This window comes from Salvelinus sp. IW2-2015, unplaced genomic scaffold (genome assembly GCF_002910315.2).
Source record: "Salvelinus sp. IW2-2015 unplaced genomic scaffold, ASM291031v2 Un_scaffold2137, whole genome shotgun sequence".
NCBI classification, from domain to species: domain Eukaryota; kingdom Metazoa; phylum Chordata; class Actinopteri; order Salmoniformes; family Salmonidae; genus Salvelinus; species Salvelinus sp. IW2-2015.
Window position 1 is genome coordinate 359,142 of NW_019943471.1, and position 23,573 is coordinate 382,714.

Genomic DNA, 23,573 nt, shown 5'->3' on the forward strand with positions numbered 1-23,573 from the left:
CAAAAAAAACGTAACAGACCTGATTTATTTATACCAGCACAAAGACTTGTTGTATAAAATCCCTTTTTAAACTCCGGTGATTACACAGATTAAACATTCACATCTGTTTACCAGAAGGTCCTGAAACATTTGGTAGAAGTTCTCCTGAGCACATTGTCAAAATCAATCACTAAATTCTTCACATTACATTTTTACATGATTGACTGTTTAAGGCCAGGATTCAATCAGATCTGCGGCAACCTGCATCAGCCGACAAACACATTGCTTTTTTTTAGGTGGTAACTGTTAGAGCTGTCAAATTGGTAAGCGGCTGCTCTTGTGGTCATTGTCATGAAACCACACCCGTCCTTATGTCCCACCTACCTTAGAAGTTCAGAACAAGAACGTGTAGGCTATATAGAAATGACATAGGGATTTCTCACACAGTTCACTGTTATAATTTGTAACACTTCTGCAAGGGATTTCTACGAATGCGACTTGGTGCTGCATCCAATGGCAACGCCAGGAGCTTCTTGTGGATTTGACAGCTCTAACGCCGTCACTGTAAATAATAATTTGTTCTTAACTGACTTGCCTAGTTTAATAAAAAGTTACATTTAAAAAAACGCAGTTACACCTCCAACGCCACCTAAACAAAAGTAATGATCAGCTATGCGTTTACCGCTAATCTGATTGAATCCTGGCCAGAGTTTTTTGGTTCAGAGATTGTTTAATACAGAACTATTCATGAATCACTATTCTACCGTGTCTTTTTTTGCCAATAAAGATGATGAAAAGGCGAAAAGCTGCAGTAACAGACTTACAAATATGCTTGATTCTGTCACAACATGTACACAACAGCAATCATAACATCACAATCAATGATGAACATTTAACAATTCTCAAATACCATCACAACTTGTTTGAATTGAATATTTTAACTCACGACTGTCTTGGATTTGATTCGAACCGGTTCAGAGCTTTATGCTGGTTTGAACACTGGAACAAAACAAAGAGGTTTGGAATGGAACAATTCAAAAATAAAATGTGGTTCCAACCCCTGATTTGTGGTGAATGTAAACATTAGGGAACGTTTACAAGCAAGTGGCCATTTGCTTGGTTTAACACAACTCTGTTCTGCAACAAAAAACCCTGATGACTAAAACCACAGACCGAATGCTGGGCTGGATTTGACCTGACTAGACAGGAAACACCCAACCCTGCTGCAGACTGGTGGTGAGTTGAGTAAGCGTTAACGATTTAAATGCTGCAGGCCAGGAGGGAACACGATAGACTGATATGTGAGGTCTCTACCAGACCCTGAGAACCCAGGGTAGGCCCCGGCTCCATCCCTGAGGGGAGATTCCTGTCCTGAGTTTACGCCTGGCCTGCATTAATACAGCTGGCTGTTGAGCTGCCGGAGAACTCCCACCACAAACTCACGCAATGTCTGGGAAGGAAAAGAGGACAAACATGGATTACCTTACACAGCTGTCAACTCAACATAGTCAGTCATCCATCCTCAGAGCAAGACAGGGTGGCTGGCATGTCAATTATAGCCTACAGTGGTGATAGTTTTGACCTGTTGGGGTCAGACGGAAGTCCAAAATACCACCCTTGAGTAGAAAATACACCAAAAAAACATGACTATCACAAAGACCATTACCTTAAATAAAACCTTACATGATTTGGTGCGGCATCCATCCCCCAGCAGTACCGTATATTGAGTGTCCTACCTGAGGCTTGCAGTGCTCCTCGATCCAGCTGAAGACGCAGGCGGACAGCTCCTGGAAGCTGGCCACAGACACAGACCTGCTGAAGGACTGGAACAGGGAGTCCATGATGCTCTGAAACACGCTGAACTTGACATGGTCCGACACCTGCTCCTCCCCCTGCTGAGGGTTGTTCTGGTGGGCCTTCACTATGTGCTCATAGTTCCTACAACACACAGGTTAAACACGTATTATAAACCGGGTAGTTTGGGTACTGGATGCTAATTGGCTGAAACAGAATTCCAGCCGTGTGTATATCAGACAATATACCATGGGTTTGACGCAATACATATTTATTGCTATATTCATGTTGTTAACCGGTTTATAATAGCAATAAGGCACCTTGGTGGTTTATGGTATGCAGCCAATACAGTGCTTTCAGAAAGTTATGATACGCCTTGACTTCAATTTTGTTGTGTTAAAGCCTGAATTTAAAATAGATTAAATTGAGATATATATATATACACACACACAATTTTTTTTTACAAACAAATGAAAAATTAAAAGCTGGAATGTCTTGAGTCATTAAGTATTCAACCCCTTTGTTATGGCAAGCCAAAATAAGTTCAGGAGTAAAATGATTAACAACCAATTAGACAGTGCAAATATTGTACAATCCAGGTGTGCAAAGCTCTTTAGAGACTTACCCAGAAAGACTCACAGCTGTAATAGCTGCCAAAGGTGATTCTAACGTATTGTCTCAGGGGTGTGAATACTTACGTAAATTAGACATGTCTGTATTTAATTTTCAATACATTTGCCTAACTTTCTACAAAAATGTTTTCACTTTGCTATTATAGGGTACTGTGTGTAGATGGGTGAAAAAAAATACTATATATACACATACACACACACTACTTGTCAAAAGTTGACACACCTACTCCTTCCAGGGTTTAAGTTTTTCCCATACATTGTAGAATAATAGTGAAGACATCAAAACTATGAAATCACACATATGGAATCATGTAGTAACCATTTTTTTTTTTAACAAATCAAAATATATTTTATATTTGACATTCTTCAAAGTAGCCACCCTTTGTCTTGACAGCTTTGCATTCTCTCAACCAACTTCATGAGGTAGTCACCTGGAATGCGTTTCAATTAAACACGGGTGCTTGCTAAAAGTTAATTTGTGGAATTTCTTCCCTTGTTAATACATTTGATCCTATCAGTTGTGTTGTGACAAGGTAGGGGTGGTATACAGAAGATAGCCTTATTTGGTAAAAGACCAAGTCCATATTATGGCAAGAACATCTCAACAAAAAAAAAAAGAAACAACAGTCCATCATTACTTTAAGACATGAAGGTCAGTCAATACGGACAATTTTAAGAAAGTTTCAGGTGCAGTCGCAAAAACCATCAAGCGCTATGATAAAACTCTCTCATGAGGACCGCCACAGGAAAGGAAGACGCAGAGTTACCACTGCTGCAGAGGATAAGTTCATTAGACACTTACCAGCCTCAGACATTGCAACCCAAATAAATGCTTCTGAGTTCAAGTGACAGACACATCAACTGTTCAGAGGAGACTGCATGAATCAGGCCTTCATGATCAAATTGCTGCAAAGAAACCACTGCTAAAGAACACCAATACGAGGAGACTTGCTTGGGCCAAGAAACACAAGCAATGGACATTAGACCGGTGGAAATCTGTCCTTTGTCTGATGAGTCCAAATTTGAGATTCTTGGTTTGTGAGACGTAGAGTAGGTGAACGGTTGACCTCCACAATGTGTGGTTCCCACCATGAAGCATGGAGGAGGAGGTGTGATGGTGCTTTGCTGGTGACACTGATTTATTTAGAATTCAAGGCACACTTAACCAGCATGGCTACCACAGCACTCTGCAGATATACACCATCCCATCTGGTTTGCGCTGAGTGGGACTATCATTTGTTTTTCAACAGGACAATGACCCAACACACCTCCAGCCTGTGTAAGGGCTATTTGACCAAGCAGCAGAGTGATGGAGTGCTGCACCAGATGACCTGGCCTCCACAATCACCCGACCTCAACCCAATTGAGATGGTTTGGGATGAGTTGGACCGCAGAGATAAGCAAAAGCAGCCAACAAGTGCTCAGCATATGGCTACTTTGAAGAATCTAAAATATATTTAGATTTGTTTAACACTTTTTTGGTTACTTGTGCTTTTTCATAGTTTTGATGTCTCCACTATTATCCTTGAATGAGTAGGTGTGTCCAAACTTGACTGGTACTGTAGACTTAATCCATCTTGAACTCAGGTTGTAACACAACAAACTGTGGCATAAGTCAAAGGGTACAAATACTTTCTGAAGACATTGTATACCACTGCTAAGGGCTGTATCCAGGCACTGTGCCACACCTCCTCGGCCCTTATTGTTTAAGTAACCTGTTCGCCTACATCTGACCATGTTTCCATCCAACTTTTAAATCCGCTTAAACTACATGTCGGATAAAAAATATTTAAAATGTATTTTTAAAGTCACGACCGGCTTGATTGAAACAGAAAATCTGTCGGTAAACTTTCCAAAATGCAGACAAAACCAAATACGCCAGACACGGTGGGATGTTTCTGTGTCTAAAATGTATTATGCGAGAAATGTCAGTGGAAAAGCTTCTAATGAGCAAATATCAATATAATAACCATCATATCGAAGTAAACTTGTCACGCGATGACGTGTGGTCGTCCCACTATAACGCATTGGGAAAGCATGCCGTTTATTAGGCTACAGATTAATGAACTTCACAGGGTGGTGAAAGTGCAAGTTGATGAGCTTGATGCTCCTTTCCAATTAATATCGAGCTGCCGTTTGACAAAGCTGCCAAGTAGGCTAAACCCTCACTGTAACTGCGAGCTGTTGGCTAGAGCGCACTGCCAATACCAGAGTGGAAACTCACTATACAACAATTCTTTGGGAGAAACCCATCAGTAGAGTTGAAAATGCGATGTAAACCCATTTAACTTGTATTTTCTATTCAGTTCATTGGAATTTTACCTCAAAAAGGTATTTTTATGTGCACTACGTCATCACGCACAGCCTTTTATCCACAACAAGTTCATTTGATGGGAAAACATCTCTGGTGGGAAAATGTGCAGTTTATTTGCATGAAATGGATGGAAACCTAGCTACTGACAATAGCGCTAATATCATCATATTTACACAAGTATGATAGCTTCGTATTGGTAGCACATGTTCAAGGCTCTACAGTGCGACCATTTTACTCGCATATGCGCCTAAATGTTTTTGCTGTACGACCTGGAATTCTAATTTAGGTGCATCAGTGCACCTAGAAAATGTAGGATTCTAGCTTTAAAACCTCATTTTTCATTACGCTCCTAAATTTCTGTGTGCGCTTACATTTCTCAACTTAAGCGCACACGTGCTCCTTGTAAAAAAAGGTCAGCGTAGAACCCTGATGCTATCAAATAATAGCATAAATGACTGCACAATTCAAAACTTATAAAATTAGGCTTTTGTGCCTCTTCAGGGAAATAAATGGATTAGATGGCAGCTCAAGCCATTCAGATGTTCCTGTATGAGGGGCCTCCCTCCACAGTACACGCTGAAGGTCATGTCCCAATTGTTGTTTGGGCAAAACCAACCCCGTTGACTGCTTTCCTGGACTTATCTCTGCTGGAGCAGAGTGTAGGCTGAGGCATTTCCCTCTCTGATAAGGCCCGTCTGCCAGGGCTGACCTGATACAGCCTATGCAATCCACCGTGAACACACATGCATGAGTTATCAGGTAAATTAAACATACCGTTGAAGGATCTCTTAACCTAACTTATACATATTTAATCTATCACAGCTAATATCTTTAATATTCACCCCGCAGCTCTCCCTCTCTGCTTTGACGTTTTATTGTATCACACTGTAGTAACAGATTTTTTGGCCTGCGACTAACGTTTTCATGATCTTCAGTGCCATCACTTCCTTCCTCAGCATAGACATGTCCTCCTCCTGCTTCTTCTTCTCCTTGTGCAGAAACTGGATGTAGTCGATAGCTGCAGCAGGAGACACAAAAACAACCAGTCAGGGATTTCTGGACTTAAAGCATTTCAATCAGGGAGGAAAATTCCAGCTTAGGGTGGGATCCTTTATAGTATGTTGACATTATAAAAAGGCTGGTCGGAATGCCAATTTGCAGTCCTAAAATGTACATTTCTGGTTGAGAAGTACAATGGTCTAAATAGAATACTGTACTTTTCTGCAGCACTGTGGCCTTGCTGATCTTCTGTGTCCCCACGGCAAACTCAGACTGCTGCTGGCAGGTGGGCACTATGGACTGGAGATCATCATAACCTTTCTGTGGAGTCAAACATACACGACAAACAGATTTTAGAATTGACAAAAGTATTACATTTGGCCACCTAAGAAAACTCTTAATTTATTGGACGAGATCAGTCTCACCCTCCCAATCCTTTGTATTTTTCAACCTTCTCACAACTACCCTCCTCCCCATGATCTACACTCCTGTTGTTCCGCTCCCCATCGGAGGCCAAACCTTGATAGCATCCCGTCGTTTCTGCTCAGCCTGTGTGTGTGCCTGTCTCCGCCGGTCTTTGTAGGACTCCTTGTATGTGGTCTCATGCCTGTAGTCACTGTCTTCATCATCTACAGTGAGGAGAGGAAGAGCAGGTGTTTTAGTCTACCTCCCTAGGGCTCAAGGCCGACATCAAGCTAGAATAAAGCACTGGACAGCGCCCAACCAAACTAGGTCACTTGGAAATGCAATAAAAAAAATAACAAGAAAGAATAGAGTGGAAGTGAGAGTGGGGTAGGGAGTAAGACAATGAATAAAAGGGGCACTGCATTAATAGTCGTTTCTGAATCAGGGCACAAAATATGCAGCTTTGCCTCACATACACAAACCGTTTAGTCATACAGTACACACACCACGTCGCAGATTAAAAATATTCCCTAACACATGTTGTCGAAACATAAATGACAAAGAACACAGTACCTGTATTTGGTACTGATGAGGCACTTGTGGACCCAATGCTGTTAGCCCTGGAGACCACAGTACCCTTCCTTGCATTCTCAGCAAAGAAACCTTAATGGAGAACATGAAGAGCTCAGACATCACTCAATTACTAATCAACAGTTACCCACAGGACTGGTAGCCTACTAGCTATAGAATGTACGTTTTGGTAAAACAATTAGGACTACGGATACTACTCACTGGTGTCAAATCCGTTGTCACTGAAAGACCCGTCGTTCTGTTCAGTCATGGCAGGTGTTGACAGGAGAGAATAAGACAGTGGATAAGGAGGTGAGAACAGGCTCTTTCCCGTCTAACTCAATGGGCAGATTCGATTATGCTGAGCCGCGGGGAACCGGTGACATGAACGGGTAAAAGCAGTGAAGGAAGGAGCTCCCTTCTCAAATGGAACAGTAATCTGTGCTGCTTGGGCATGTCAACAACAAGGCAGCATGATGCATCGTCCAGAAACATACATCTCTTTTCTATAAATTATTATCAAATTAGTTTTCATTGGGAAGGGAGATAAAATGTTTAAAGAAAAATCCAAAGCAATCACTTTTGCATGTGGAAACAGAATTTTTCTATACTCATCAGCCGACTTCTGCCGCATTCACGTGCTAGTCTGAATTAGGAAACTCGATAATGTCAGACTTGCTAACTGGTTTTAGTTATAAACGTGCCGCGTTCAACAAGTTAGCAGTTCAGACATTTTCGAGTTTCCTAGTTCCGACTAGCTGAAGAGTAGGATTCTAGACTTCGCCGTGGACACAGGGCACCGGTTCCAAAACTGATTCAATCAACTTTCACTTTAATCGAATCCCCAGACAAACACAGCAATGTGCATAAACAAAATCCACTGACAGTAGTCCTGGGGTGTAATCATTTGTCCAAACAGTTATGTTCTGCAACTAAAAGGAGTTTCTATTGGTCAAATACAGGTAGGTTCCTCCCAGTTTCGTTTGCTTCTGTTTAAGAAACAGAATCAGCGGAATGAATACACCACTGATTTGATTCATGTAGGCAGAATGTCTAAAAGTATATGGTTTTGAATATACTTAAGTATCAAAAGTACAATTATAAATAATGTCAAATTCCTTATATTAAGCAAACTAGACCGCACCATTTTCTTTACTGATAGTCAAGGCCAAACGCAAACACTCAGATATCTTTACAAATGAGGCATGTGTGTTTAGTGAGTCCGCCAGATCGGATACAGTAGGAATAAACAGGGATGTTCTCCTGATACGTGCGTTAATTTCACAATGTTCTGTTCTGCTAAACATTCAAACTGTAACTTGTACTTTTGGGTGTCAGGGAAGATGTATGGAGTAAAAAGTACATTATTTTCTTTAGGAATGTAGTGAAGGAAAAAAGGTTGTCAAATATAAATAGTAAAGTCAAGTACAGATAACCAAAACTACTTAAGTAGTACTTTAAAGTATGTTTACACCACTGCTAGGTGGCAGTTAGTTACTAGTAGCCCCTACGCGGTCAGTGCAGACAAGGCTGAAGTATGGCAAGTATTTTTGGCAAAACCATTTACACGTGCACAACCTCGGCAAACATGCGTTGCGTACATGTACATCGTGACGTGTGCGAAATCTGTACACACCAACAGCGTTTTGTAAAGTTTATTTATTAACTTAACTGTGGATATATAATGGGTGTATCATTTGCAGAATTAAACACTGTCCATCCAGACGATGAATTTGCAAGTCACCCGTCTGGTCCACTAGGACTAAACTACAAGCTGGCCAGCTAGCCAGCAGTTGACCATAACAGAACCGTAACGAAAGGGGAAGAAGCTTGAAAAGAGTCATAAACAAAAGCGCTAGTACCTAGCTAGCTACCTGTTAGCTAGCTAAAACAAGCCAAGTGTAGCAAATTACAAACACTTTATTCTTGCTACGAATATATGGCAGTGTCATACACCGCTTATTTGTCCTCACATCTCATTTGTCTAAACTAGTAAGCTTACTTTGTTCCAGTGATCCTCCGGCGATGCTGTAGGATCCGTCATCTTGGAATCAGCAGCTGTTCGAGAGCGTCATGGGATGGAAAAACAATTTAGAGAAAGGGAACTACGCCCTCTGCTGGTTCACACAGTATGACATATGGCCTCAAGTAAGTGAGCATGTTTATAGGCCGTAGGGATCTATTGCCGCGTTCAAAACAACGGGGAACTCGGTCAAATCATGACGTCGGAAAGTCGGATATATAGAAAGAGGCCCGAGTTCCCAAGTTGGATTTCCGTATTGGATGACCGTTCAAATCGATTTTTCCCACCCGGAGATCGTTTTTCTCTCTCTCAGAGTTCCCAGTTGTATTGAGCGTACTCATGTCGGAATTCGGAGAGTTCCCCGTTTTTTGAACGCGGCATATGGTTGCGTTTACACAGGCTCCACAATTCTGATATTGCTTTCACTATTTGGACCAATCAGATCAGCCCTGAAAAATATCTGATGTGATGAAAATCTGATGTAATTGGCCAAAAGATCAGAATTGGGCTGCCTGTCTGAACGCAGTCATAGGCTCCTCATATCTGGAAGTAGGCCTGCTGCCGTTTTTTATTAACCAGTAACTGATTTTGCTTTGCAACACTGGTGAGTGGCCAGTCAGTGACATTAATCAATTAGGTCTGGTAGAACGTGTCTACTAAGACCTTGTTGGTGTTCTGATTGTCAGCAATTGATTCACCACCACATGGTAACAACATGGGCAATTTTGCCTTGACTTCACTAGGAGTAGCAATGTGAATATCTGACACAGGGTAGCGCTCTTGGAATGTTCTTTGAGGGTAAACTGGGTAAAAACGCAACTGCACTCACATTTCCACAAGCTATGTTCTGGTGGTGGTTTCCTAACAATGGAAAGTCAAGAAAGTAATGATAAAACACCTTACTTAATCCACCCTCTACCATTTCGCCTGCACCGACCATCCACGATGCCAGATACCTGTAGTTACTTCCTAGCTCATATGACTATTGGCCCAATACACCTACGTAGTCTTCCGTTATCCCTTCTTTTTCCCACCCCCTCCACTTTAGTATCTTGTCCATCTTCTCCAACCACACCCTCTCTGCTTCTCCCTCAGTCTCCTCTCTCCACCCTACTCCACCCCCTTGTAGTTTTGTTTCTCTCACACACAGCAGGAAGTTACTCTTCTGCTTTTTCTGGTTATGCGGTTTCTGCCTCTGTTGCAACGACTGCGTCAAACTCCCCTCTCCTTCCTGTAACACCCGTGCCCTGCCTGTCTGTGATGAGCTCACTGTAGGAACTATGGACAATTAAATAGTGAAAACAACATCTTGCTTCAACAGGCACCACGTTTCAGGTTTCAAGTTGTTCCGATTTTTTCCCCCCTAGTAACACCTGTTATCCAGCAGAGAGTGAGGACAGTGGAAGAGATACGGGATAAGGAGGAACGATGTTGCTCCATCAAACATCCTCACCTCAGGACCAAGACAATTGCAGTAGGCCAGTGGCTGTTCTATCCACCTGCCAAATCTCACAGAGACGTTGAAGGACCAAGGACTCCAAGACCTGTTTTTATCCACCTTCTCTTTTTGGGGGGAAATTCATTGGACTGCCCTACATTGGAACTAACTAGCTACTTTTTTCAGTGTGGACGGGTTTGCAGACGTCTGAGTTGGAGTTTCAGTCTGTTTAGGAGTTAGGCCTACTAGCACTTCCAGTTAAAAGAGAGTGTTTTTTACCTTTCCCCTGGATTACCTGTTCAGGTTGGTGATGGGGAATGCAGCGGGGGGAATAGAGCAGGCAGATGGCAGGGAGGCCAAGCACTCTGTGGGGTCAGGAACGGGCCTGAGTGACCCCACCCCGACCCTGCAGAAGAAGCAGCCTGCTCCCCCCAAGCTGCCCGTGCCCCCAGAGGACGAGCTGGAGGAGCGCTTCAGTGTGGTTCTGGTGAGTGGCAGGACAGGAGGGGAGAAACATCATGCATATCAACACACAGAAATACAGACACATCACACAGGAATTTAGATGCATCACATACCTACTGTATGTATTGCACTGATATCTAAAGGAACAGGTAAAATCACTCACTTAAATATGCTGGGTGCCAAATGTCTGAGAGAAAATACATTCAGCTTCACATTTAAATTATTCTGTCAGGGTAGTTCTAGTTCCTGTTAAAAAACAATGCCGTCTCTCGCACTGTAGCCAGTCATGTTAGAAAAGAGAGCTGACATTTTGTTGGCCTCAATCCCACATCCAAAAGCTCACATCCTCTTTTAGATATTTTGAAATCGGCCTGTCTGCTCAGCCCGTGGTCAAATGATCTCATAGACCTTCGACTGCAGTCCTCCCTCTTAGATGAACCGGAGACGCCATAAAGGCACAGTGCTGGATTGAGCAATAGATTTTGCACGAAAGAGACAACAGACTAAGACAGGAAGGCAAAGGTTTCTCAGATATTTCAACATGTCATTTCCCATCAGTTAACACCTATGGAGGACAACATAATGCTATCAATCCAATACATGGCTGTTTCTATAGAAGAAGCAGGACATCTCAGGGGAACAAGGCCTTATCTGTAGAAACTATTAGTAAATCATGAGTAGCGCAAGCAGTTTGAATCGCACATTTAGATAAGCATCTGATAAATGTGATGCTAAACATATTAGGCACTAGATATGGAGACACACGGAAGACGTGACATCATGGCAGTAAAACTATCTTTCCATGCATACACCTTCACCTTTTAATTTTATGTCTGATGCATGTAGGCTGTCTGTGCAGTGTGATAACTATTAGCTCATATGTGTGTGGTACAGACACTTATTTAGCCTAAGCCATTTCCTGCCCACTGTCCTCTCTACCGGCCTGCTCTTTCAGAGCATGACCTGACTTCCTCTTTCTTTCAACAGTAAATGCTACCTTCTCTAGTCTAGATTTTAAACAGACCTAATACGGCACTTAGAGCACTCACACAAGCAGGTATGTGGCAATGTGTGAGAGGAGATATTAGGTCTAAGTAATAATGTTTCTTTTTTGAATGGAACAACCTGTTGAAACTGAGAACAGGACTTCCCCTCGGGTCTAAATAGAGCCCCACAGCGGAAGTGTCATAATACCCATAAAACCTAGCGGTCAAACAGCAAAATGGTTCCAATAATTTTTCCATCATTCATTTTTCTCATAGGGAATTTTAGAAACACTTAAAATAAGGGCTGTGTTTTGTGTAGGCTTACCCTGGCGTGACGTTTTGATAACCATGTAAAAATCTCTCTCGGACAAGGTGACTTTTATCAATATATTCGGCTCTATTTACTCTCAGATTAGAAAATGCTAATTAGCATCAAAGTAGACATCATGCAAGACTACAAATCCCTGCAAACTCCTGCACTTCATCTCTAGCTGACACTTTTGCTAACAGGTATTGTGTCAATTTAAAACTTGCACAAGACCATTCAAATAATTATAAATTTAACGAAATGTAGCCAGTTTATTAATTTTAAAATGTAGCTAACATTAGATAGTTAATCCAGAGATTCTTACCTTTGCCTCGATTCGGCGGTCTCGTCCAGATCATCATGGCATTTGTAGTTCTGTATGATAGCCCAATTAGCAGCTAATTAGCATTAAAGTGTTTCTAAAATCCCCCATGGGAAAAATGAATAGTGTAAAAACGATTGGAACCATTTCCTTGTTTGACTGATAGGTTTTATGGGTATTATGACTCATACTGTGGTACCCATATAGGGTCTCTAAATGGAGATATGGGTTGTTCCATTTGATTTCAATCACTTTTGACCACACCCCTTTTGATTTCAACTAAACTTTCTATACATATTTTCACATTCTCCTATGGTAGAAGTGGACCTGAGTGCCAAAAGATTTAGGAGATGGAAGAGCTCAAAGTTGACCCATTTTGCATACCCCACCCTACCATGAGACATCCATGTCTTCTTCACTGGAAAAGTTAAACAGTTGCGTTTGAAATCATTTAAAAGCTTACAAACAGGGATTGTAACTATTTTATAATTCCTTGATTTATTTTTATGAGTGAATATAAACTTATTTAAGAGTATGCTGTGTCTCAACCAATGACGGGCACAAATCAAACACCTTAGATTATGTAAAATAGGGTCTAAGATACAACATATGCGAAAATGAAAGCATTTTTATACTGAACAAAAATATAAACGCAACATGTAAAGTTTTGGTCCCATTTCTCATGAGCTAAAATAAAATATCCCAGAAATACGCACAAAAAGCTTATTTCTCTCAAATTTTGTGCACATATTTGTTTACATCCCTGTTAGTGAGCATGTCTTTTTTATTTATTTTTATGTCAGAAAAATCAGTATACATACAAGAAGTATACAAACAGACAATGAAAACATATGCTAGGTATTACAACAAATGATAGTTTATACAAAGACCTTAAAACATACACACAAATTGATTGTTTTGACAACTTTCTTGTTAAAAGAATGTAGAATGGTCTTAATGTACTGCTTGAATTCCTTATAGAAAACACGGAGGAGTGGTTTTTTATTAGTGAATTTACATTTATGAATATGACATTTGATTATAGTTAAGGAAACCGAGCAGCACATTCTCCCATAAAAAAACAAAAGTCATCAAGAATATTAACAATTATAAAGTATGAATATCTTGCCATAATTTCTTTACATGTAGACAATTCCAAAATAAATGCAGAACTGTTTCTGGATGCTCAACACAAAAAGTACAGTTAATGTTAATGTCTTTTTAAAGTTTCTTCAAGTAATGATTCGTAGGGTAATACTTATGGCTCATTCTGAAAGAGACCTCTTTGACCTTGTTAACAAGCAGGTATTTGTGTGGTAATAACCAGACTTTTGTCTAACAGATATTATTGACAAATGTATTCCAGTAAGTTGTGACATAAGGAATGGATACAATATCCCTTTGAAATAAAGCACGTATAGATCTGTTGTTCTGAGGGAGCAAGGAGAAACACATTTCTTCCTATTGGAGAGTCAACTGGATTAAGAGAGGTAGGTCAAGTAGGTGAGGTCTGGTTACACCTCTAAACGACATGAGAGTTCCAGATGGAATAGCATCAAAGACTACGGCGAACTCACTAGGTGTAACAGGGATATTGTAACGAGAAAAAAAATCCTCATAATTGAGTAACGATCCTTCTGCATTAAAAAGTTGACTCACCAGCAGGATATGCAAATATTTGTTTTATTTATTTAACCTTTATTTAACCAGGTAGGCTAGTTGAGAACAAGTTCTCATTTACAACTGCGACCTGGCCAAGATAAAGCAAAGCGGTGCGACACAAAACAACAGCACAGAGTTACACATGGAATAAACAAAACAAACAGTCAATAACACAATAGAAAAAAAGTGTATATACAGTGTGTTGCAAATGAGGTAAGATAAGGAGGTAAGGCAATAAATAGGCCATAGTGGCAAAATAATTACAATTTAGCAATGAAACACTGGAGTGATAGATGTGCAGAAGATGAATGTGCAAGTAGAGATACTGGGGTGCAAAGAAGCAAAATAAATAAATAACAGTATGGGGATGAGGTAGTTGGATGGGCTATTTACAGATGGGCTATGTACAGGTGCAGTGATCTGTGAGCTGCTCGACAGCTGGTGCTTAAAGGTTAGTGAGGGAGATATGAGTCTCCAGCTTCAGTGATTTTTGCAATTCGTTCCAGTCATTGGCAGCAGAAACTGGAAGGAAAGCGGCCAAAGTAGGAATTGGCTTTGGGGTGACCAGTGGAATATACCTGCTGGAGGGCGTGCTACGGGTGGGTCTGCTAATGCGACCAGTGAGCTGAGATGCGGGGCTTTACCTAGCAAAGACTTATAGATGACCTGGAGCCAGTGGGTTTAGCGACGAATATGAAGCGAGGGCCAGCCAACGAGAGCATACAGGTCGCAGTGCGTGGGTAGTATATGGGGCGTTGGTGACAAAATGGATGGCACTGTGATAGACTGCATCCAATTTGCTGAGTAGAGTGTTTGGAGGCTATTTTGTAAATGATATCGCCGAAGTCAAGGATCGGTAGGATAGTCAGTTTTACAAGGGTATGTTTGGCAGCATGAGTGAAGGATGCTTTGTTGCGAAATAGGAAGCCGATTCTAGATTTAATTTTGGATTGGAGATGCTTAATGTGAGTCTGGAAGGAGAGTTTACAGTCTAACCAGACACCTAGGTATTTGTAGATTGTCCACATATTCTAAGTCAGAACCGTCCAGAGTAGTGATGCTGGACAGGCGGGCAGGTGCTGGTAGCGATCGGTTGAAGAGCATGCATTTAGTTTTACTTGCATTTAAGAGCAGTTGGAGGCCACGGAAGGAGAGTTGTATGGCATTGAAGCTCGTCTGGAGGTTAGTTAACACAGTGTCCAAAGAAGGGCCAGAAGTATACAGACTGGTATCGTCTGTGTAGAGGTAGATCAGAGAATCACCAGCAGCAAGAGCGACATCATTGATGTATACAGAGAAAAGAGTCGGCCCGAGAATTGAACCCTGTGGCACCCCCATAGAGTGCCGAACAACAGGCCTTTCAATTTGACACACTGAACTCTGAGAAGTAGTTGGTGAACCAGGCGAGGTAATCATTTGAAAAACCAAGGCTGTTGAGTCTGCCGATAAGAATGTGGTGATTGACAGAGTCGAAAGCCTTGGCCAGGTCTATGAATACAGCTGCACAGTATTGTCTCTTATCGATGGAGGTTTTGATATCGTTTAGGACCTTGAGCGTGGCTGAGGTGCACCCATGACCAGCTCGGAAACCAGATTACATAGCTGAGAAGATACGGTGGGATTCGAAATGGTCGGTGATCTGTTTGTTAACTTGGCTTTCGAAGACCTTAGAAAGGTAGGGTAGGATAGATATAGGTCTGTAGCAGTTTGGGTCTAGAGTGTCTCCCCCTTTGAAGAGGGGGATGACTGCGGCAGCTTTCCAATCTTTGGGGATCTCAGACGATACGAAAGAGAGGTTGAACAGGCTCGTTATAGGGGTTGCAATAATTCCGGATGATAATTTTAGAAAGAGAGGGTCCATATTGTCTAGCCCGGTTGATTTGTAGGGGTCCAGATTTTGCAGCTCTTTCAGAACATCAACTATCTGGATTTGGGTGAAGGAGAAATGGGGGAGGCTTGGGAAAGTTGTTGTGGGGGGTGCAGAGCTGTTGACCAGGGTAGGGGTGGCCAGGTGGAAAGCATGGCCAGCCGATGAAAAATGCTTATTGAAATTCTCAATTATGGTGGATTTATCGGTGGTGACAGTGTTTCCTAGCCTCAGTGCAGTGGGCAGCTGGGAGGATGTGCTCTTATTCGCCATGGACTTTACAGTGTCCCAGAATTTTTGGGAGTTTGTGCAGGATGCAAATTTCTGTTTCTGTTATTAAACCAGTTCTTTAAAAAATAAAGACTTGTTTCTATACAAAATATCCTTATTGTTCCAAATGAAATACCTATGCGATGAACAATTATTTTTATATATTAACGACCACGCTAAGAATACAAATTTTGTAGGAATCTTATCAATGTTATAGTTACAAAGTAACATAAAATTGAAGCCACCAAAATGGGAGAAGATATAATGAGTGATGAAATTCCTTAAGAATTCTTTAAGAAATGTTTAGCCCAATTTATCACTATTATTCAAAGTAGGAAAAAAATAAAAAAATGGCACCACCATATTCATATGTGATCATAATGACAGATTTCCTAATATAATGTGTACGATTTTTCCAGACGAAGTTGAAAAGCATCTGGTCAACAGCTTTACCTATTTTTTTGTCAAGATGTAGGGACTGGGCTGCATAAGTAAGTCTGGAGATACCTTCAGCTTTAGAAAGCAATACTCAACCTTTCAAGGATAAATCCCTCTGCAACCAATGGTTCAATTTCTTTTTGTTTTTTCCATAATAGGTATGAAATTTAATGAGCATCTTTCCTGTTGGTCCTTAGATATGGTAATCCCAAGGTATGTTACTTCTTCCTTGACTGGAATATTGCAAATAGAGGGTATCACACGGTCTTTAACAGCAAACAATTCACACTTATTAAGGTTTAGGCAAAGACCAGATGCTTTGGAAAAAGTATTTATCACGTCGACTGCTCTAGGAATCTGGTCAGTGACTTTCAAAAAAAGGGTGGTGTCATCTGTAAACTGACTGATGATAATATCTCTGTCAGCAATAGAGATCCCTTTTATATCGCTGGATTTAACAGAACTTGTAAGAAGTTGGGTTGCAAGCAGTTAGTGAGCATTTCTCCTTTGCCAAGATAATCCATCCACCTGACAGATGTGGCATATCAAGAAGCTGATTAAACAGCATGATCATTACACAGGTGCACCTTGTGCTGGGGACAACAAAAGGCCACTCTAAAATGTGCAGTTTTGTTCCACAACACAATGCCACATGTTTTGAGGGAGGGTGTAATTGGAATGCTGACTGCATGAATGTCCAACAGAGCTGTTGCCAGAGAATTTAATGTTCATTTCTCTACCATAAGCCGCCTCCAACGTCGTTTTACAGAATTTGGCAGTACATCCAACCGGCCTCAAATGGAACGACACATACTCAAAAATGTAGGTGTGTGTGTGTGCGCGTGCGTTAATGTGTACAATACTATATGTCTTTCTGAGTGGGTATGTGTGTATGAGTAACCTCATGTGTATGTACAGCACATATTCACATACACATTGAGTACATTTAGTTTTCTGTTGCTAGTCTTTGTCCTTCAAAATCCACCATCGGTCCCTCCCATACTGTACCCCACCCAAACTCTATAGCTATGTCCCCAGCAAAGCCCATGTTGACTGGGGCACACATGGGTTTGTTAACGTGTAAAGAGGAAGCCACAAACTGTCGCTTGAGAACGTTAAATTCTGCATATCTAACCACAGTCCACACCCTTTCTTAGTAGGCCCAAGACTGCCTCAACTAAAACATCGCTCATCTTAGATGCCTTAAATAAACAGCTTTCATTAGCGGGTAGTTTGGCCGGCAACATCGATGGGGTTATTGTGTGTGTCGTGTCACATGAGAATGATGCTTAAAAAATATATTGTATTTTCCCATGTTAATCAATAGGCATGACAGAGTTGAATCAGCTTCTCGTGATATAAACACACCATATTTTCTTGTAGAAAGGGCCACGTGGTTCACCTGTCATAGAGACGAATAACTATTGAATCAATCAGGTTAAATCCACTTGCAACTCACTCAAACAGATCATGGCTAAACGACTACTGTATAGGCCCACTACGTTCAATGATGAATGGAGAAGCATTATCTGTATGTGTTTGAAAATGCTCATGACTAGACCTGATACATGCTCGCAGATGGTTTCCATTAGTTACCAGCAATACATGTAAACAGTGAGTCATCTCCGCAGTGTAGGATGATGATAGCGTTCACTAATACCTCTGGTGGGGACATCTGGTGTTTCTGATCACATTTGAACAGCATGGCATGAACAGGAAGCGTTATGACAATGTGCACAAGAGCTTTGGCTGGTTGGTAGTGAAGGAAGAAATGAAAGAAAAGTCTTATTTAAGATGATATTATTATGCAGGCACTGCTTAATTGAAGTCTACTGAGTAACATGCCATTGTAGACCGCTCAGAGTTCATTTAAATACAAGATCCCCAAAGGCCCCAGTTGTAATCACAGTAACAGTTTCATGTCATTATTGATGTAGGTTTTTGAAGTGCACCTTATTCTGTTCTCAGAGCTATATGAACTTGCCTCCAGACAAGCTGAAGCTGTTGAGTCAGTATGACAATGACAAGAAGTGGGAGCTGATCTGTGATCAGGTAAGAGCATTACGTCTTGTTGGGCGCCTTATATGGGGTGATTGGTTCATGCACTAGTACATACACAGTTCTACATGTTTGGGTAACGCTTTATTTCAACGGTCCGTAATAAACCATTTATTAATCATTACTCCCACATTTATAAACCATTTACTAATCATAAGTAAGGTATTTTTGCAGTCCCTAATCTAAAGCGAGCACTATTTAACCCTAACCCATACCTAACCCTAACCATAAATGGTGTGTAATCTTTTTGTAAATGCCTTATAAATGGTTTATTACCGACCGTTAAAATAAAGAGTAACCCATGATTGTATCTGAGATTAAGTGTTCTAAAAACACAGCATACGGAAATAATCGTAAAGAAAAAGAAATGTGTATTGCTGGTGTTCGGTTGCCGATATGTAATGTAGGTTAGAGTGCAAAAAGGTCATATAGTCTTCTAGCAAAACACCACCTCTGATGGGTTCCTGTGGTAAGCACGTTTCCCTTCAGCAGGTTGGCATGGTAACAGGGTGGTTTGCGGTGCTCGTTGTGTTTGACTGTGTCATTTGTCTTCTCACTCCCCCTCCTCCCCTCATCCCCTTCTCCTTCCTCCCTCCATTCTGTGTGGTCAGGAGCGGTTCCAGGTGAAGAACCCTCCCTCTACCTATCTGACCAAGATCAAGAGCTTCTATCAGGACCAAGGAGGAGTGACCCGCAGGGTGGGTGTACAGTACCCCCCCCCCCGCTCACGTTCATAGAGCTTCTAGTCATTTTCCCCATCGCCAGGGATTTCAAGAACTAAATATGCGTGTTTTGGAACAATGGGATACCAATATTACATCTACAGTAGTAGTATGTCTTTGCATTTTATGACACTGAGCCAGTAATATAAGTAATATAAGGCCAGTCTCATTAGAACAACTTCTGAACTACTGATATAAAGGTTTGTGCGTTTCCTTCATTCATAGAGCTTCTCTGTGTGGTTTTGGCCTATTTCAGTTCAAGAGGCGGGTCCAGGAGTCCACCCAGGTATTGAGAGAGCTGGAGATCTCCCTCCGCACTAATCATATTGGGTGAGTGACTGGACCAGGATTAGCCCCTGCTGAGTCCCCAACAACCAGGTGTTCCGGTTTTCATGGGAAATGGAAAGAGAGCCTGTGACGTAATTTCCGCTTTTGGACGTTAATAAGGCGACACTCTATCTTAACTCCTCCTCCACATTTACTGGATTGGTTGAACAGTGCAGATGAGAACCTCCCCTGACAGTTTCTTTTTTCTTTCTTCTTCTCGTCAAGACCAGTATGTAGGGGATCTAGTTTCAGGCGTTTATTTTACGCCTGCTATGTTAGGTTTGACCAGGACTGGTCCCGCAGTTATCCCATCAGTCAGTACGACTGACTCAAGTGTCCTTAAAGTAGTATCGGGTTCTAATTCTCTCTCTCTCTATATAGCTGGGCCCAGGAGTTTCTGAATGAAGAGAACCAGGGTTTGGATGTATTGGTGGATTACCTGTCCTACGCCCAGTGTGACGCTTCGTGAGTATCCCTGCAGCCTCCCCGTCTGTCTTAACAGAATCCCATACAGTATCAATGAGACATACAGTACCAGTCAAAAGTTTGGATACACCTACTCATTCAAGGATTTTTCTTTATTTTTACTATTTTCTACATTGTAGAATAATAGTTAAGACATCAAAACTATGAAATAACACATATGGAAACGAAAAAAGTGTTAAACAAATCAAAATAGATTTTAGATTCTTCAAAGTAGTCACCCTTTGCCTTGATGACAGCTTTGCACACTCTTGGCATTCTCTCAACCAGCTTCACGAAGAATGCTTTTCCGGCGGTCTTGGAGGAGTTCTCACATATGCTGAACACTTGTTGACTACTTTTCCTTCACTCTGCGGTCCAACTCATCCCAAACCATCTCAATTGGGTTGAGGTTGGGTGATTGTGGAGGCCAGGTCATCTGATGCAGAACCATCACTCTCCTTCTTGGTCAAATAGCCCTTACACAGCCTGGAGGTGTGTCTTAAGTCATCGTCCTGTTGAAAACAAATGATTGTCCCACTAAACGCAAACCAGATGGGATAGCGCATCGTTGCAGAATGCTGTGGTAGCCATGCTGGTCAAGTGTGCCTTGAATTCTAAATAAATCACAGACAGTGTCACCAGCAAAGCACCCCCACACCATCACACCTCCTCCGCCATGCTTCACGGTGGGAACCACACATGCGGAGATCATCCATTCATCTACTCTGCGTCTCACAAAGACACGGCGGTTGGAACCAAAAATCTCACATTTGGACTCATCAGACCAAAGGACAGATTTCCACTGGTCTAATGTCCATTGCTTGTGTTTCTTGGCCTAAGCAAGTCTCTTCTTCTTATTGCTGTCCTTTAGTAGTGGTTTCTTTGCTGCAATTCGACCATGAAGGCCTGATTCACGCAGTCTCCTCTGACTAGTTGATGTTGAGATGTGTCTGTTACTTGGACTCTGTGAAGCATTTATTTGGGCTGCAATCTGAGGTGCAGTTAACTCTAATGAACTTATCCTCTGCAGCAGAGGTAACTCTGGGTCTTCCTTTCCTGTGGAAGTCCTCATGAGAGCCAGTTTCATCATAGCGCTTGATGGTTTTTGCGACTGCACTTGAAGAAACTTTCAAAGATCTTGACATTTTCTGTAATGACTGACCATGTCTTAAAGTAATGATGGACTGTCGTTTCTCTTTGCTTATTTGAGCTGTTCTTGCCATAATATGGACTTGGTATTTTACGCAATAGGGCTATCTTCTGTATACCATCCCTACCTTGTCACAACACAACTGATTGGCTCAAACGCATTCCACAAATTAACTTTTAACAAGGCACACCTGTTCATTGAAATGCGTTCCAGGTGACTACCTCATGAAGCTGGTTGAGAGAATGCCAAGAGTGTGCAAAGCTGTCATCAAGGCAAAGGGTGTTACTACATGTTTCCATTTGTGTTATTTCATAGTTATGATATCTTCACTATTTTTCTACAATGGAGAAAATAGTAAAAATAAAGAAAAACCCTTGAATGAGTAGGTGTGTCCAAACTTTTGACTGGTACTGTAGATTTAATGTTTGATTATCTGTATGTGACTATATGTTTTTGTACTTGGTAATGCGTCTATAGGTTTGACTTGGAGGGTGCTGAGAATGGGGGAACACTGTCAGAGAGAGGGAAGCCAGCGGAGAGGTCCATGGAGGACCTGAATAAGAGTACAGGAAGCTCCCCTACACACGGCATGACCAGAGCAGCCCGCGCCCTGACCGTACGGTAAGAACCATCAGCCGTTATGAGACCCGAGTCTCACTCAGCAAGCCTTAGAGACCACAGGATAAATCTCACCCAAAAAATCTCTACTGCAAAGTGGGACCTTCTGACCAGTGACCACCATCTCCTCCATCCTCTCAATATCTCCTTTGCAGCATAACCTCTCTGGCCCAGAGTAGGAGAACTCAGAAGATCTCTCGATTGGCCAGTCAGAAGGACGACGTCCATGTGTGCATCATGTGTCTGCGTGCCATCATGAACTACCAGGTGTGTGTGTGTTGTGTGGTGTGTGGGCATGACTGTGATATGAAGTGCGAAATTGTGAAATTCCAACGCTAATGATCACTTTTTCAGTCGGGCTTCAACCAAGTTATGACTCACCCACGCTGCGTCAACGAGATCACTCTCAGTCTCAACAACAAGAACCCCAGGTATGAACACCTGTGTGTGTGATGTGTGTGTGCATGCTTGTGCATGTGTGTGTGATGTGTGTGTGCATGCTTGTGCATGTGTGTGTGTGATGCGGTATTATATTCCTGGTCTCTACAGAACCAAAGCCCTGGTGTTGGAGCTGTTGGCTGCTGTGTGTCTTGTGAGGGGCGGTCATGACATCATTCTCGCCGCCTTCGACAACCTCAAGGAGGTGAAGGGATTTACCAATCTTAGCCACACTATAGCAGACTTTACTTTACCAATATGTACTGTATCATCTCACCTTAGCCTACTCATTTGTGTGTTCTCGGGACCAAGATTTCTCTCTTCTATGTAATCTCATGACTGATACACGACACACCCTGTCTTAGTCACACCGAGCACACTTAGAACTCTAAAACACACACTCACACGAAGACATCATGTTGTGAGTGCGTAACCAGTCCTCACCATACTGAAAGGCCCCTTTATACAACTGTTATGTAGTCTGAAAATATTCAACTGATATCGATATAGACTTTCCATATTGGTGACCATCACGACTAATAATAGATTTAATGTTAGAAATGTTTAAAGCAGAAGTGGACCAATTTGATCAGCTTTCTATGAATACAAACACACACTGTAGCAAGTAGTAAAACCTACACACTCGTGTGGACATCTGTTGAAGTGCATGACTGTGTCACTGAAACAAGGAACGTCTTTCCCCATGTCCTTTCACTCAGGTGAGCGGAGAGAAGAACCGCTTTGAGAAACTGATGGAGTACTTCAGTAACGACGACAGCAACGTTGACTTCATGGTACGTGGACACAAAACGGCTTTAAGTCTCCTGGCTGATGTGTTTGCATGTACTCACAGTGTGGTTCTGAAAGGTTAAAGATCAAATATGATGATCCCTCTCTTCAGGTGGCCTCCATGCAGTTCATTAACATCGTGGTGCATTCGGTGGAGAATATGAACTTCCGTGTGCACCTGCAATATGAGTTCACTCACCACGGACTGGACCAGTACTTAGAGGTAAACTCTCCATTTATCCTTCTCATCTCATTGTTGGAAAATGGAACCGTCACAACCGCAAAACCAACTCCTTAAAACTGAAATGGAACCGTCCGGATAACGAGGATCATGTGTGTGTGTGTGTGTGTGTGTCAGTCTCTGAAGCTGACAGAGAGTGAGAAGCTGCAGGTTCAGATCCAGGCCTACCTGGACAACGTGTTTGATGTGGGGGCTCTGCTGGAGGATGCAGAGAACAGGGGCGGGGTGCTGGAGCATGTGGACGAACTGCAGGAGCACAACTCACAGGTCAGTGATACACACTGTACACACACA

The 23,573-nt window shown here is 41.9% G+C and overlaps 2 protein-coding genes across 2 annotated transcripts; one reads left to right on the forward strand and one right to left on the reverse strand.

Moving 5' to 3' along the window:
• Window positions 1-922: 922 nt before the first annotated feature.
• LOC112073074 (max-like protein X) lies at window positions 923-10,538 on the reverse strand. The gene is made up of 9 exons (XM_024140442.2): window positions 10,450-10,538; window positions 8,696-8,751; window positions 6,916-6,952; window positions 6,697-6,786; window positions 6,238-6,347; window positions 5,937-6,039; window positions 5,638-5,737; window positions 1,716-1,917; window positions 923-1,429 (listed from the first exon to the last, which is right to left on the reverse strand). Exons 2-9 carry the CDS (start codon window positions 8,735-8,737, stop codon window positions 1,373-1,375), a joined length of 741 nt encoding a protein of 246 aa, XP_023996210.1. The 5' UTR covers window positions 8,738-8,751; window positions 10,450-10,538; the 3' UTR covers window positions 923-1,372.
• On the forward strand, window positions 10,465-23,562 carry LOC112073076 (formin-like protein 1; the record flags this gene model as incomplete). The annotated part of the gene is made up of 12 exons (XM_024140445.2): window positions 10,465-10,641; window positions 18,440-18,523; window positions 19,141-19,227; window positions 19,508-19,581; window positions 19,960-20,043; window positions 21,671-21,814; window positions 21,967-22,078; window positions 22,166-22,242; window positions 22,361-22,454; window positions 22,969-23,043; window positions 23,151-23,261; window positions 23,397-23,562. Coding segments are annotated over exons 1-12 (1,285 nt in total), but the record flags the coding sequence as incomplete, so codon positions are not given.
• Window positions 23,563-23,573: the final 11 nt, after the last annotated feature.